The sequence below is a fragment of the Rhipicephalus microplus genome, chromosome 8 (genome assembly GCF_043290135.1).
Source record: "Rhipicephalus microplus isolate Deutch F79 chromosome 8, USDA_Rmic, whole genome shotgun sequence".
In the NCBI taxonomy this organism is placed as follows: domain Eukaryota; kingdom Metazoa; phylum Arthropoda; class Arachnida; order Ixodida; family Ixodidae; genus Rhipicephalus; species Rhipicephalus microplus.
Genome location: NC_134707.1, coordinates 6,443,888 through 6,460,796, shown reverse-complemented (window position 1 = coordinate 6,460,796; position 16,909 = coordinate 6,443,888). Strand labels below are relative to the sequence as shown.

At 41.6% G+C, this 16,909-nt stretch overlaps 2 protein-coding genes across 10 annotated transcripts in view; one reads left to right on the top strand and one right to left on the bottom strand.

The window, feature by feature from the left end:
- The window catches only part of LOC119165161 (alpha-scruin-like), a 67,167-nt gene extending 60,784 nt beyond the window's left edge, over nucleotides 1–6,383 (top strand). The window contains exon 5 of the mRNA XM_075872307.1: nucleotides 6,241–6,383. Coding sequence (XP_075728422.1) covers nucleotides 6,241–6,383 — 143 coding nt within the window. The remainder of the gene's footprint in view (nucleotides 1–6,240) is intronic.
- LOC119165160 (TAF6-like RNA polymerase II p300/CBP-associated factor-associated factor 65 kDa subunit 6L) overlaps nucleotides 1–16,909 on the bottom strand; it is a 52,127-nt gene that overhangs the window by 17,310 nt on the left and 17,908 nt on the right. For 5 of the 9 annotated variants that reach the window (XM_075870854.1, XM_075870855.1, XM_075870852.1 and 2 more), the window contains exons 12-14: nucleotides 15,809–16,001; nucleotides 13,157–13,346; nucleotides 5,149–6,413 (exon numbers count right to left, since the gene is read on the bottom strand). In XM_075870854.1, coding sequence (XP_075726969.1) covers nucleotides 13,180–13,346; nucleotides 15,809–16,001 — 360 coding nt within the window. In that variant the 3' untranslated portion in view covers nucleotides 5,149–6,413; nucleotides 13,157–13,179. Of the gene's footprint in view, nucleotides 1–5,148; nucleotides 6,417–11,393; nucleotides 11,592–13,156; nucleotides 13,347–15,808; nucleotides 16,002–16,909 lie in introns of those variants that run through there. The other 4 variants (XM_075870859.1, XM_075870860.1, XM_075870853.1 and 1 more) reach the window with 3 other exon arrangements.

Genomic DNA, 16,909 nt, shown 5'->3' with positions numbered 1-16,909 from the left:
TGGCACTGATATCGGCGAACTGAGCGTCGGCCGTCGATCAACTGACAAGCGGCGAAGCATGTCAGCATTTATACACTTGCCATTGACCATTCTAGCGTTATGGCTAGTGGTGACGTAGGTTCCAGAATAATCTGAAATGCTCACAAAGTGGGCGCAATCTCAACAAAACGATCTACTGCAGTCTTAAAGCTTCTCGAACACTGTATGCACGGTCTGCTCCGAGAATTGTGTGCAGCATAACGGGCGGAAACAAAACTTGAGGAAGGAACGTGGCAAGATGGATGTTGAAGGACAGAGCGCATGCAAATTGGCTCTAAAGCGTCAGAACCATGGTGCCAAGCTGCCGCACATGAATTGTACATTATATCAATCAAAAAAGTATAAACAAAAACTGCCATTACTGGGAGTTGACCGTGCTACCTATATGGATTCCGAGCCGATTACTTAACCACGAAGCCATGCAAACGTGCACACTGATAATTGTAGAATGACTATAGTCAGCATAACTACTACACCGTCACTGGCTTCAGCTGAAAATCTTCCAATAATACAATATTTGGAGCTTTTTGTCAGCCATGCCTTCGTCGTAATTCGAACAACTGCGATATTGATTTCGAGCTGGCCACAGGAGATGCACAGGAAACACAGGTTTTAAAGTTGATCTGCACATTATTCTTGGCTGCATTTCTAAATGTTTGGGCTGTGTGTCCGCACCTACGTAATTAAGCGTTTTGAAGCGTCTCGCTCGAAATAAATTTTTTCATGGCATTAATGACCAAAAGGCAAGGCTTCTCAGTCATTAATTGAAGTCGAAATTTCATTGCAATTCAATAATAAGACAAATGTTGGAAGCATTTTTGACCAAAATTATTTGTAATGGCACTAGGTAAACCCTATACGTAACATGCATTTTTGGTCATTTTGAAGTACCGTTTTCTCAGTAACTAAAAGGGACATTCACATTATTTTTTTTTCACATTTCCTGCTTTTAGAATAAAAACACATTTATTGAAGTATGACTAATATTAGAATTTTGGTGATTTCTTCACCACTAAGACCTAAATTTTGAGTGAATTGGCATCAATGAAAATTTGTAACAAAAAACTATAAAATGCATAATTTTAATTATGTCTCAATATTTGTATGTATTTATGCAGAATGCAAAAAAAATAATTGTCTGGTTATTTTGAAATACGTTGGAAATAATAGTACCCAAATTTCTTCACCACTAAGACCTAAATTTTGAGTGAATTGGCATCAATGAAAATTTGTAACAAAAAACTATAAAATGCATAATTTTAATTATGTCTCAATATTTGTATGTATTTATGCAGAATGTAAAAAAAATAATTGTCTGGTTATTTTGAAATACGTTGGAAATAATAGTACCCAAATACAATAAAAAACATGGTCTGGGGATAATAGAGTTTACAATTGAAAACCAACTGAAGAGTGAGCATATCTTTTCACAAATGCCGTTTAACTATTTTATTTAGTAGCTACAAACTCAGTAATTGCCAACTTCAATTTTCCCCTTTGCAACCTCTCGTATTGATTGCCCTGCTTCTTTAGTGAGCCATCATCATGGTCAACGTTTTTTGGCAAATTGGCTGTACTTTGGCCAGGATTCAATACTATTTCAGAATACTTGTGCAATACTGCCTACATTAAACGAAAAATAATCCAGAGTTGCAATTCTTGAAGGGACACTAAAGACAAATATAAAGTCGACGTCCATTGTTGAAATTGCAGTACAGAAACTCGTATTGCTACTTATGTGCCAAGAATGCTTATTTTGTGATAAGATCATGTTTCAGTGGTCCGCATCGCATTAGTGCACTTGGAATTACCCACATGAAAGCGGCCTTTCTGACATCACTGTTGCCGTGCCCAATGTTGCTTGCCTTTACTGTGCAGCCGTTGACACTAGCAGCAGCAGAGCAAAAGTTGTAGCAGCTACAGCAACAGCAACTGAACAATTTCCAGCTTGCTTTGTTCAACTGACCCCCGCTTGTTGGCACCACCTATCCAGCATAACCAGGCAAAGATTTAACTTTTGAACCACTCGCATTATTCCCCATAGTAACGCCAGGCGTTTCTTTTTTTTTTTTTTCTGAAAGACAAACAAAAACGGACAAGCAGCATTTTATTGCATCTTGATGCACGAAAAATTGTTTTTTTATTTCAGCTAGTTTCATTACTAGTTAGACGTACTCACAACATCAGGATCATTCCCAAAATTCCCCACATGTATCACACGTCATGCGATACATTTAGCTTAATTTCTCAGTAAGTAGGCCCCTGTTGTTGACAATATTGCCGTTTTAGACGTTGACGTCATACATTGTGCTTGCACTTTCACATAAACTGTGATTTGCCTTTACTGTCCTTTTAAAGACTCTGAACCAAAGCAAAGACAACAGAAGCTCTGCGACTCAATGCTCATTAGCTCAACACGTGCACCAGGCAGTTTGCACCATAAGTTGGCTAAATTGTGGAGCTCGCTCATGAAATGTACATTGCGCTAAGGACTCACTACGACTCAGACTTGGCAACATTTTCTCGAGTCAAACTCACTAGGACTCACCCTCGCTAAAATTTTCTTGAACCGGACTCGCGGCTCAATGTGAGTGAGTTCGAATGAGTCGACTCATGAGCCTGTTAGTTTAGAATTAGCTTTTGCAATTATGATGTCAATGCTCTTTAAAGGGCTCCCGACACCAAATTAAGATACTCGGGATACTTGTGTTGTTTGAGAGTCCTGCATGCGGGGACACTTATGACCGATTAGTGATGAGCGTTGCCTATAAGATATTTTATTTTGGTTTGAAAGTAAGGGTGCATGCGCGCATCCAAGTATTCTGGTAGAATTGACATTTTCTATAGTTTGACAAGGAATCCCCTCGGGACGAGTTCAAACAAGTATTGTCGACGTCAGAGAACACTTGCGAGATGCGCACAATAGCCCGACTGGCACCCCGCGAGGACTACTGTTCCATCACCCCATTCGCTCTATTGTTGGGCTGCTCCCAAGGTGGTTTTGGCTGCTGAAGCTAGGAATGCTTTTATTTTTTCCGACCCGCTCGAGTGCCCACATCATTTGATTGTTCGCCACAAGCGGGTCCCCCTAATTGGAAGCGGTGCGTTCATTGTTCATCGTCACTGAAGCTTCAGCGCATGTTGTCTCAGGAGCTGCCCTGCTGTAGGGCGCTAGTTTACGGTATGGAACTGATGTGAAATCGTTTTGAATGAATGATTCTAGTATTAATTATATGATGCGTTAAAGCATTTACCATTCAAATTCGGCATTACCAGACGCAATGCTACAAATTAGAGTGAAAAAGTCGCAAACAACACTTCCAGTGTTGAGGGTCCTTTAACACGAACATCTCTCGTAATCGGTGCTCTTCTTGGCATCCTTTGATTAGTACCTTCGAATACGAGTTATGAGTGGCTGCAAACTACCAAGGACATTCCTGTTGAAAAAGATAATGGGTTGGGGTGGGAGAGTGCAAGGCTCCACCTTATATAATTCATCCCTCTTGTCAATAAATATATAAATGGTGTATGAATAATACTGCTTTGGAATACTTTTGAGTAGGCGTGAGTGTGACTTTTTTTTTTTCGTTTTCGTCCTACCATGTGCCCTTAGAGGAACCTCTGACAACTGGCCAGACTGTGATTAGATGCCGGTATAAATAAAACAACCTCGAAATACAGTGAGATTTCAGCATCCTTACTTGTTTTGACTTTGATTCATATGTACTTTTTAATAGCATACTTAATAATAACAAAAACCTGTTAGTATGTGGTGCAGCCTAGTGAAAGAGCCTCGAGGCTGGATCACAGAATATGGAGTCTTATTTTGCTGTACACAGTCGCATAGTATAGCTGATGCTGTCGTGCACATTATAATTAGTTTTCAAAATTAGAGTATGTATATAGTATAATCCGTCCCCACTCAAATCTACACTGCTTACAAGATGAAGGGCGTTGCACGATGAGAAGAGGCGCTACCTTTGCAGCAAATGTTATGCGATGTTTTCCATATTAGTGTGCTGTGATTATAGACACTGACCGGTAAGCTTTCCATTGTGCTAAGGAAGAGAAGCACCATAAAAATTGCTTGCTGGCCTCTTTAACTTCGTGACGAGAAGTGCGCTTGCTCCCACTTAAAATGGAGACTGTAGAAGACTTTGCAATGTCAAAGAACTCAAGAACTGCTGTTTTTTTTTTTTCTTTCTTTGTTGACACGCAATAATATTTCACTGAAATACGAAAAAAAGTTTATAAAAAATTATGTTTCCCAAGACTATAGGCCTGTCATTTCATCAATAAATTAATTTTATCAAGACATCATTAAACTTTGAAAGACAAATGCAGCGTTTTTGACCGCTACAGGCTAGCCATATCAGTCAGAAATTGTCAAAATATTGACTTCATCAAAGAGAGAGAAATTTGTGAAAGATGAAGAAAATAATTAAAATTACCAAAGGCTTGCCATTCTGGTGAGAAATTTTTCAAAAATTAAGGGAGTGAGTGTGCAGTTGGTGTGCTTTGCAAACAGTTCAATGTTATTGTTAAATGGACACCAAAGAGCAAACCGATTTTTCACGCATTTGTAAAGTACAATTTCTCAATACCGAAAACACCACTCTTACCGTGACACGACACCTGGTAAGCGAGAAAACGGGCGAAAAGAACCTGCAGGTGGAGACGCTACCTTGAGAGTCCCGCACCAAACACTGTTACGTCATCAATTTTCGAATAAGTCTACTGGGGCCTACATAGCTAATCAATAAAACTGAAGAACATTTTAATCTGTGGCTGCCATAGACAGCATATGAAGTTTCAGAGAATTTTATCGAGCCAATGTCACGAAAACAAAATATACATTGTGAAATTTCGTACGTCACACGCGGGTATTACGGCGTGAAATTTAAAAATAAACCTTAAACCCTGATTTTCTCCGCTAATAATAAACTTATGACAGTGAAACTTATGGAATTAGTGTTCTCAGAGTGCACTTTACCAATCTAAATCAACTCATTGTTTCTCTTTTGTGTCCCTTCAATAAAAGGAAGGTGGCACAATCTCCTGCTGCACATAAGCGAGCACAGCGCAGCACCGCAAGGAGCAATGCATGGGTGTAAAACGAAATTCAGGTATTTTAATCAACATGAAGAGCAGACACCTGCACTTCTGAACCTCAATTAACAATAGCAACTAAGCCAAGTGTGTGTGTGTGTGCCATGGAAAACAGGCGAATGTCTATCAGTACCCCCATAGCAGTTTGAGGAGATGAGAACCTGTTAATGCTTTAGATTCCTCATAAAAAGATGCGAAGACACTGTTGGCATCATTCGAGACAGGCGATTGTTGTTCGCGGACAAGTAACATTTAAAGTGTAGGTGGCACGGATCGGAACTAGCCTTTCTTTGGGCTTGACAACTATCTTTGGGCTTGACAACTAAGCAATGGCAAATCTGTGCTACAATGCTTTAGATAACTCGTAAGATGCGAAAAGAGACTGTTGGCGGCAATCGAGGCAGGTTATTGTTGCTTGTGAACAAGTAACTTTCAAAGTCTAAGTGGCACGAACCCAAACTAGCCTGCCTGTAGCCTGAAGGGCTTGGCAATTAGGCAATGACAATTCTGCATTACTTTTAAACTTTGTTAATTTCAACATCAAATCATTTAGGGTGCTGAGGGACAGGTTCGAAAAACCTCTTTGAGGGCTTGACTGGGACCACAACCCCACACAAAATGTTGCTTAGAGGCATTCAAGTGGAAAACAACTTCCTTTCTTTTTTTTTCCACGCAAGTTTCACTATGTTACTGATTCACCCAAAACTAATGCGCTAAACTATTGGCTCCAAAATTTTACAATGCGGCACTGTAGGATCTCCGATGTCACATTTATTGCGTGGACAACGTTGAACTCCTGGCCTGAACTAACAGATAATAATGCCAAGGGAAGTATAGGAAATGTTACTAGTAAAGAAAGAAAAGTGGATGAAAAGGTAACTGGCTACAGGCAGGGGATGAACCTGCGACCTTAGAATAATGCGTCTAATGCTCTACCAACCGGGTTGGTAGAGCTATCCCCTCGCCCACTTTATGGGGCATATATGCGCACTTTAATGTGGGAAAGTCGGGCACTGCTGCCAGTAGCCATGATGGTGAGTGTGGAACAGTTTTTTTTCTGCCTGTTGATGAAATCTGCCGTCTTAATCGCAGGTGGGCAATTGTTGGTGGTTTCCGGAAGCCGCATCCTTTGCCTGGAAAACGAGCAGTGGACGTGCAAGGCCAGCCTGCCGGCCCCACTCACAGGATCCGCAGCTGCCATGGCGCCATCTCCAAGCGTCGCCTTTCCGTCTTGAACCCTCCACAGTGCCAGACTTTGGCAGCAGCTGCTATGGACAATAATTTAATAAGCTTACGAGACCTACTGCATCCCGATAAGAATGATTTATCTACATCATATTGTGAAATAAATAGATTTTTACAAGTTTATTACTAGCAATACCTAATGCTTTATTTAACTGGTTCTGATTATTGGCCTCTTTGCGAACCTTAGTTCTTGTTCTTAATGACATCCTCATTATAGCATATTAGTCTTTGGCATACACAGCGAAAATGCCTACCTAACTTTTCATTAGTGTAAGAAAGTTCTATAGGTTATGTATCAGAATTCCATCGGTTCTAGTATTAGAATTTTACTATTACAAGGAGGGTCCTTTATGTCCATCTGTTCAAGAAAATGTTCAAGAAAGTCTTGATTTTTTTTTTGGCTATTGTTGTGCACCACAATCCACTACTGTAATAAAAATATACCTTACCGAAATATAGGTCGAATTATTTTTCAAAATACCACAATGAAAAATCGACCTTCATCTTATATACTGGTCACTGGCAGAAAAAAAAAAATGTGGAAGTCTCGCAACAATGGGGAACTGAAGTCGAAAGCCTCCACTGCCACCGTGAACATCAGCAGCGGCGCCGTTGGGAAAGGCTAGGCAAAGCCTACAGTGTTCCAGCAACGACATTTTTTCTTCCATTATCTGCTGTCAGTCTGCTGTTTTCTGTTTCCTTCAGAAATGAGTACTAGTTGACGGCAGCTTACGATAGGCTCCAAGAAAAAAGTTATGGAGTTCGCACGGCAACCTCGCGGCACAAAGGTAATTCGGTGCACCGTAGAAAAGTGTCCTATACTGGAGGAGCGAAAAGTATCGCATCCTGCACTGCACCCCGAACTGGAAACGCTACTCACTGAATTCATCCGGGAGCTGCGTGCAAGGTCGCTACCAGTAACAGCGTAGTGCATCCGCAGGAAAAGCTCTCAAGATGGCGCGCGACTCTGTGCTAACGAAGGTGCAATTCAAGAGATCGCCATCGTGTGTGCACCGATTTATGAAAGGGAAGGACTTTGTGCTGAGGCGGCGTGCTTCCATCTTTCTACAAATGCTGCATCAGTAACACACAGGATGGAATGGAGGACGATGCACTCTGGGACGTTACCAGTGAAAAACAGACGTCGTGGGACTCAAGTTCGGACGATTCTGAGTGACAGCACTTAGTGGCCTTCTGGCATTTAACTACGCAAGATTCGTGTCCAAATAAAATGAAAAATCATCACAGTGCGGCTGGTTGTGTCGCGTACTAGCGAACGCTGAAGGCTGGTTCAGAGTTCAGCACCTCAGTACGTCACTGGCATTTATTCACATTAACCAGGGAACATCAATAAGAGAGGCCCAAAATTTTAGTTGCTAATGACCTTCTTTATCCTCAGCATCTGAAATAATCGACAAGCACGACAACACAAGGTATAACGAAGCTAGGAGTTGAAAATGTTTTAAACGATATGCTCCGAAGATGAAGTGTGAATATAACAGCGCACAGGGTCTTAAGACTGCCGTAGAAATTACCCGACAATTTGCTTTACCCAGCTAACTTTAGACAAGCATTTTGACTGTTGTACATGAAGTCTTTTTTAGAAAAAAAAAGTGCCGCCATATCCACGAAGTGAATGATGATGAGTGGGCGAAGCTCTGGAGGAAAACCTGGTAAACCATGAATCTTCCGTACATTTTGCCTACTCGATTTTATTACAATGCTCCCCCTAGCGTACGTCGCCGCACTAAATCGAACGATTGCCTTCCACCAATGACACGTGCCATATGTGACATCATTCCTATTTTATAACATCTCGCATCTTTCATCATCAACTACAAGTACCGCCGTCTAGTTTATAACATCTTGCATCTTTTCATCATCAGCTACAAGTACCGCCATCTAGTGAGCACTGAAAGAACTAAACGAGAGGTGGCTACATGCAGGAGACGGTACCGCCATCTAGTGGACACTGCAAGAACTAAACGAGAGGTGGCTACATACAGGGGACGCACAGCCCACGCCTTAAGGAGCTTCGCCCCTAATAAGCCATAAGCATAAGTTTCATAGAAGAAACTTGCGCTAGGGTGCATTTTCGCTCACTACTTGCTTTCGGAAAAAAAGCCAGGCCTGCGCGGAAGGCACAAAACAGTCACAGCGAAAGTTAGAAGAGCGGCCTTTCAGAGCCTCATCATTCAGGGAGGGCCTCAGAACCACATACTTGAGGCACATCAGCTTCAAGAAAGATACGCTTCGTACTAACTACAGTACACAAAAACTGACTTACCAAATATCCCACTTCCTTAATGAGCACCCCACTGAGATGACAATTATTGAACAAAGTTCCCCCATTTATGTCTTCAAAAAGAAGATATGCACATTCCCCCAAAAAACTCAGACTTTCATACCTCTTCCTATTCATCTTCTTATCTTCTGTAACTTGCATACGTGGCCCATACCTGTATTTTTATTATTATTTTTTATTTTGGCAGCCATTTTTATTCGTAAATAGCTTCTCATTATTCTTCATGTGCTAATGACAATTATGTACATCATTTTGTCAAATGGCTTGATGTTAGAAAAAAATTGCTAACGTTTGATGCTATTGCACACATTCAATCTTTATAATTGCTTATGCATGTGTGTACACAGGAAGTTGGTGCTTTGTCAGGCTTTCTTTGCTTTTACGCCAATCGCATAGGCAACTATGTGTACGGCTTGTCTAAAATAAATATGATAAGAAAATTGCCGTTTAAGAAAAGCACGAATATGGAAAATATCCAGAAAGGGATGCCTTCCCAAATTGCAAGGAAACCAAAAAGATTTTTTTTCAAATTTTGCCCAAACCTGCGCCCTTAAGGAATGGCAAGGAAAGAAAACGCGTGATTAAACACCATTTCAAATGGAAAGATTAAAATATTGCGACAGAGTCAAGGATCTTATTGAAGAGGTACAACACGCCACATGGTGGTCTGGAAATTCACAAAGGCGGCGTTCCGATGGCTGTACGTGGTCTTCTGTTGTTTATGAGTCTTAAAATCAGCCTCTCCACTTTAGTCTATGCTCATTATGAGATGAAAGGAGAGGCACTGCCTTCATGGCAACCAGTGGAACTATGCTGAGCTGGTGTGGTGTGCCACAGTGCATGCCCACATAGTGCCACAACACTGGTTTGGCTGGCAGGGCTTCATTTGTTTGGCAACTACACTCAAACCTGACTGTGACGAAGTTCCACAGAAATAAGTTCGTTAATTCCAAAAATTCGATATAACTCGAGATAATTCAAACTCTGTTAATTTATACTTTTGGTTAATTCAAACAACATTAAATTTTTTTGGTTGGCCCTCCATTTTTCAAATTATTTGAAAGCATCTTAATTCAAACTTAATCATTTGCTTAATTCTTAATTTTTGAAGTTCCATACCAGAAAATATCCATCGTTAACTTATTTACAGCGCAACACCAGAAAAAACACAGGACAGGGAAGGAGCATATATATACATTTCACCCCGTTTTTTCCAATAAACAACAGTTGTGAGTCAGCGCCATCTTTTCTTTCTCTTTTGATCTTTCCCTGTCCTGTGTTTTTCTGGTGTTGCGCTGTAAATAAGTTCCCGATGGATCCTAACCAACTGGCCCAACTTACCGTTACTGCAGAAAATATCTACTGCTTTCCCACTACTACTTAAAATTTGGGTGCTTATATAATCCTAACAGTCTAAAAATGAAAAATAAGCACCTTAGGCCTTCAAGAAAAAAAGGCTTTGCAAATAAACAAATGTTTGAAACTAAGTGCATGCATGATAAACTGCGATGCTTCTCAACTGGTATAGAGAGCTCTGTGCTGAAGGCACATACCTGTAGGAAAGAAGCTGTTTGCAATTCACAATTTCTTCAAAAGGTCTGATCAGCAGTATGTGGCCAATAAACTTGTGGACCTTAGACTCCTGCTTTCTGTTGTTTGCGTGCAGTTAGGGTTTAAAAATGCTTTAAAATGTGATAAAATGAATGCCTAATCATAATGTGTGGTGTCACCTCACCCAGAGTGATCCATCTGAGAACTCCTGATGATTGAAACTTCTTGATAATTCAAACAAAATTCAGAGGTCTCTTCAAGTTTGAATAAACGAAAGTTGACTGTATTTTCAACACTGTGTCTATCGCAAGAGTATTCTCCATTTACTTGATTATAACCGACATTTAGTTATATCCGGATTCGTTATATTGAGATTTGAGTTTGCGTAGCATGTACTGCGTGTATGAAATGAAATAAACAGATTTTATTTCTGGAGAGAATACAGATAGCTTCATCAGCACTGTAAATTGAAAAATTCTGATAGAACAATAATTACCAGAATTTTACATGTTGGCATTCTGTGATTGGTAAGCTTGCTGCTGCACCAAATGAAATAATTAATAACCTAAATGTTGTTTACAAGTCCGTATAGCAGCTATTGTTAAACCTGCTTATAACGAACATCGATAAAACGGATTCCTCGATATAACAAAGTTTTTCTGTTCCCTGCCGTTGCTCCATAGAAGCACACGTATTTGCGACCTCTAAGTAACAAAGTAGCAGTGAGAGGCAACCTGGATATTATAACGAATTTTACCAACAGACAATCTATGAATTTCGCTCTGAATTTTGTCATTTTGGTATGAGCATGCAACTTACGCGAGCGCCATGCGGTGCCGGCGCGCTTTGCGCGCTTATGGCTCCGCTCCACGAGCCGGCATTGCCACCGTTTTAGTAGCCGCAGGCGCATGTCCCCGCACCCCTCTCCAAACAAACAAACCAACAAAGACAACTGCTTTTGCGTTGGCAGTGCCACGCTTTTAGTTAGCGTCACATATACAGGACCGCGCTGCATTTAGAGGGCGCTTTACCGAATAGTATTACGCTGTGTCGGTGTCATTCGCTCTTCGTTTCGAACGCTGTGCACGCGTGCATAGTTTCACTGTGCGCATAAGGTGTGGCCCCCAACTATGTCCAGCTTTGTTTATTTTCTTTTATTATCATTTTTTAAATGCTGACAACCGTGTTGTCACTGCCGAGGGGTTATCAGATTAGGTGCTGATGAAAACTCTTTGAGACAACAGTGACGACGGGTGTTCAGAGGTCGACTCGTCATGTGCTTCGATCTTGCGCCGCACCGCGAGTTCGCAGGCTCGTAGCCTTCGCGATTAGTCAATTAGTACTGGAAACAACACAAACACGATGGCACACTTAATGCAATGCAATAAACAGAATAACAAAAAACTGTTAACGTTCTACAAAGTAAGACAGGCAGCCAACTCTTGGATACGATATTGCAGAACTCCTACAAAATGCTGGTGTGAGCAAATACAGCCGCTCCAGGAAGAAGCACTCTTTTCACACAATCTCTTCACGTTGAAAGCGCACTGATATATGCACTTGTCGAGATAGCATGCACGTCAGCGATCGCAACCGCTCCCTTAAAATCAAAGTTCATTGTTGCTATTCAAGCGAACCCCCTCCACCCTGCATTTTTTTCATGCTCGTTCAAGACTGGCAGTTTCCTTTCTGTTTGAGCATTCGATGGCAGTTCTAACATGCAGGGGATGTTATCTTGTGCGCCTTCTAGGCGATAGAGATGGGCCGACTCGCTTGATCTCTGCTTCAGCGGCGCTCGCGCGCTTTTATTCGCTCATGAAAGTTACGATGCGCAGGGGCATGTTATCAATTTAGACTTATTATGGAACATGGCGGCGGCGGCAAGACTTGCCGAGAGTGTCCATATAATTGCTATCACAGTAATAACGCAGTTGTTCACCGCTAAATAAGTGTTTCGGGTTATCTCTGCTGTGAGTACCCCATTTGTTTAATTTGTGCATTTATTATCCAAATTTTCGTACTGAACTTGCATTTCAAATGTGGCTGTGGCAATTGTCAATCTTGAAGGCACTAAAAAAACAATGCACTCATTTTTTCCCGGATCGCTCTATTTTTTTTTTCTTCTTTTTTTCAGATGATCTTACTGTTCCAAGGTAGTCGAGAGAGAATTGGGCATTTTCTGTACTTATGCACAACTTCGATAGCTCAGTAGAGTTGGCATGGCTGAGCCTCACACAGAGTTTGCACATGACAGAGCCGCAAGGGGGGCACAGGAGTTGGTCTTAAACTCTTGATGGCAACAGGGTTCATAGTGGAAAGCCATCATTGGTAATTTACTACATGTACTCTGGCTTGTACCTCGGCTCATTGCAGAGTTTTTCCCTCTTAATGTTGACCAGGTTCTGGACGAAAGTGAACAAACGCAGAAATATTTCACCATTTGTTTTTAATCTTAGCGATTTCGATGTAATAAATTTATGCCAGTCGAACGTTATTGTGTAGGCTTAATGTGATAGCACATTTTTTGAAATATCATACTTTTCATGTCCCTTGTTAGCAGCGAGGTTTACTTCTAAACTGTGCAAGTTATAAAGCAAATCAGCACACACAATAACCTGGAATGAATACCTATGGTAATACACAAAATGATAATCTAAGCCTATCTGAACAATAGCTATGGTATGCTTGACTTTCATGAGCAAAATCCAGCTTGACAATGACTCACTCGCAAATGTTACATGGGGGCTCAAATCTGTATTTAATGTGAAAAGCAGGTGATCAAATACTTCCAAATTTTGAATAATTTAAGTACATGTTAAAGCAAATTTGAACAGTGCAATATTGGTTCGACCATTCGCCCATTCCTGGTACGGGCAAAGCAGCTTAAAAGTGATGTGAAGAGCATACCTTATAGACGAGGCATGCTTCTCTCAAAGGATTGCGTCTATGCCAGCACCGGTGTGTCTGTCCCGGTATGCTCTGCGTCTTCGTGCTCCCCGCCCCACTCGTCCCATTCGCCGGCTCAACTCGACCGTGCGCCACTCCCCCTCGGCCGGTGCAGGTGGATCTGGTGGCGGGCGGAGCACCGGCATTGCACCTGGGGTTGTCATGCACGGGAAGGCAACTGAGTGGTTAAGACGAATACTTGAGTGAGACATAGGACACAGAAATGTCTACTAGTTGGAAATAATATAGAAGCTTGGCATTCTTTTACTTACACTATCTCAGTTTGAACTGGACACTTCAAATTGAAGCATGCTTGAGCTTCACCATTAACCCTTTACTGCCTAGTGTCACAAATTCACGACAACGAAAAACTTCAAAAACAAGTCACGGAATGCATGCCGCCTTTAATACCAGCTGTGAAGTGCTCATAAAGAAAGTAGCTTTCAGCATGACAAATCTAGCGCTATCTCGTACAATAAATTTTACGCAAGAACAACTGTTTTGTACGTGATGGCCGAGAGCACCTACTTCTTCATTCTTCCTCGCCTGGCTGACGCAAGTTTTGTCATCAATAATTTTGTTTAGTTAGTTCGTGCGCACTCATGACGAGGCTAACGACATGTTGCGTAGTTCTGAAGCACGTTTTTCATTTGAAGGTCTCTACTTCTGGCATGTGTAGAATTCATGACATACATAAAAGTGTGCATTAAAAATGCATTTTAAATATTTAAACTGTAGATTTATTTAAGAGTTGCTATCTAAAGCTGGAAAATAAAAACAATTCTTATTTTCTTTGGCAGTTTCATAATTCAGCATTAAAGGGTTAAAAATGGTTGGTTCATGAACTTTTTAAAGAGTGTGCGAGTATTTGAAATTTCAAATATTTTTCGAATAGTGTTTGCTATGCGATGCAATTTGCAGTAGAGATTTTACTATTCGAACTTCCTGAAGACAAATACAGTCGATGTTAAAATAACAATGGCCCCTTTAAATTTTTATCATGCTTCATTCACCACATCACAATTTCATATTCCAGCAAAGTTGCCTTTAAGGCTCTGCTAATCATGAATGTATTGACTCGAAAAAAAATTTTGATGGCATAGCAGCCCGACATCGCAGCGAAACCATCGTTGGGAGAGTGTTACACCCGGTATCATGTACGTCTACTAGTCATTAGTTTCAAATACTTCAAAAAAATTTGGAAATTTCAAATTTATGTCAAATAGAACTTGTATACTTAATAATAAACCCTCGCTAATTCAAACTCGATTATTTTTATTTCAAGATAACACGTAGTTCAAAAGATTCCTGCGGTCCCATATTTTGCAATATAAGTTTGAGCAGATAACTTGAAACAACAGTCAGCACCAGTTCGGTTAATTAGAAATCTTTAGGTGCCATGTACCGATTCTCGATTTTGCCTCAAATCCGCAAAAACAGCGGCCTTTAAGCCTTTAGGAGCCACAAAGCAATGATGCAGTGCAGCAGTACTGATAAGTGACAGATGAAGCACCCCAGCCACACTTCTGCCAGTGCAAAAAAAAAGGGGTGGGGGGGGGGGAATCTTGTGATCAATTTAACTGTGTGCTTCCGGAAAAGAAAAAAAAAGTGCTTTACTGCACCACAGTAATGACATGCGGGCAGCACAACGCATGCTTGTCGCTGTGTCAGCGCATCATGATTTACCCATTACTTCTGGGAATATGAAGAAATTCACAAAGATCAGTCTGACGCAATTTGCGATGTATGACGACTTCTGATTGCTCCAGCAATCCGCGCACTAGCATTGCTGGCAGAGCTCTTGAGTGCAATGCCTACATCAAAATCTCAGTTCGAAAACTTCAATAATCATGGTTTCCTGCCAAAAAACGTCGCAAATAATATCACACTAGCCATTATTAAATTCTATATTCTGCTAGAAATGATCGGCGAATGGTCGCATCATGACGCACTGATGCTGCTAAGCACAGGTGACATGCATCCTGCGTGTCACCACTGTGTTGCAGTGAAGCACGTATTTCCTGCAGGCACGCATTTTAGTTGATTACAAGACTTTTCGATGGCAGCAGCGGTGCCCGCTATTCACTGTTTATGGCAAAATTGGGTAAAGGTATTGCGAGAAAACATAACCCTAGAAGCTGCGAACTAGCCACCACAGAAAACGACCACCTCCAATTGGTTTCAATGTTCCTCGCGTACCACTTTCTGTGTGTTTCGTTAACTTGAAAACCTAATTATTTCAAAGATCTTTCACAGTCTCAGTGACTTTGAATTAAGGAGGTTTTGAATTCAAAGCACTCGACTATTCACCCACATACAAGCAAAATCATATCATCCTAGTAGAAAAAGCATCTTTACATCCATTTTGTTATTAAGAATTGAGCAGCAAAAGGTACAGCTTGTATGCCTGACTACGGCATAACAAGGATGCGGTGGATGACAATAACAGTGCAGCTACGGGCAACAAAGCCCCCCAGTATTCTTGAGTCGGTCTATGCCATGTTGAAACCCTCTACAGAGACCAAGTGGGGGCACTTGACGGTCAATATGCCATCGATGAAACCAAACCAAGTCCAAACTCCAACGGCAATCAATGACTGCTGTGGCACAAACCTTCAAAACAGATGTTGATGGTTGCTCGACGCGGTGGGGGCGTCCAGGGAACCCCCTCAAAGGGAGGCTCGCGGTGTGGACTGGCTCCTGGAGGGCGCTTCTTGCGTGGCTGCTTGGATTCAATGGTGGGGGGCCTTCGCAGAGCGATGGTCAGGCGGATTCCTCTTGCAGGATCCGATATGGTGCTCTTGACCTGAACAGTGAACAGTTGAAATACTCTATTTCTTACAGAGTGAGAAGACGTTTTCAGCGAAATGCTCACGAACCCTGCAGGCATTTTTAAAGGGTCCCTAAACCACCCAGACGAAGAAATTTAGTTGCGTCCCAACTAAATTGTGTAAAAGTGAAGACCTTAGGCTTGTGTGAATATTTGAACGAATATCACGATATTCCAATTCGCTTTGGTTCTAATTGAAATTACCAGGAATTTCGAAGTATTCGAAATGAATGACCAGATGTCTATTAACCCACATGTAAAACTTATAAAACCAATTGATGAGCTATGTGTTACGTCAAGTCGCTGATCGGTTATTTTTGAGTCACTGCATGTGAAGGAGGATTCATCAGGTGCAGGAAAGAAGTGCAGGCATTGTTTTTCGAAAAGGAGGTACTGTGCAGCATGCCACGCTGTGATGCAGTGTAGGCCACTTATAACATAACCGCTTATAGTGCAGAACCTGTTACAATGCGGTCTTTTTTTTACTCCCATTCACCCGCCCGTAGAACCCCATGTATACGCATACCGCGTATTGTGCAGACCCCCAAGATGAGAGACCGATTATAATGCGGTCGCCGGAAAATCTGTGTGACAATCCCAGTAGCCAGTCTGAAAGGAGGCGCGCTGGAAAGCAAGCGACGAGGTCGTTACTGAGGAAGAGGGGACGCGGATTTATTGAAACAAAGGGCGGAGGGAAGAAAAGGAAAAGAGACAGCGACATGCTGCACGGGCTTGCCAAGTAAGGGAGGAGGGCGGCTGCCTTGGGGACGGATAAGCCTTTGCACCGAGCATTCCTAGCGTGGCTATGGCAGCGTGCGGCTCAACATGGCACGTGTGATCCCGTCCTTATCAACTGCGATTAACAGTTTCCTGTCAAAAAAAGT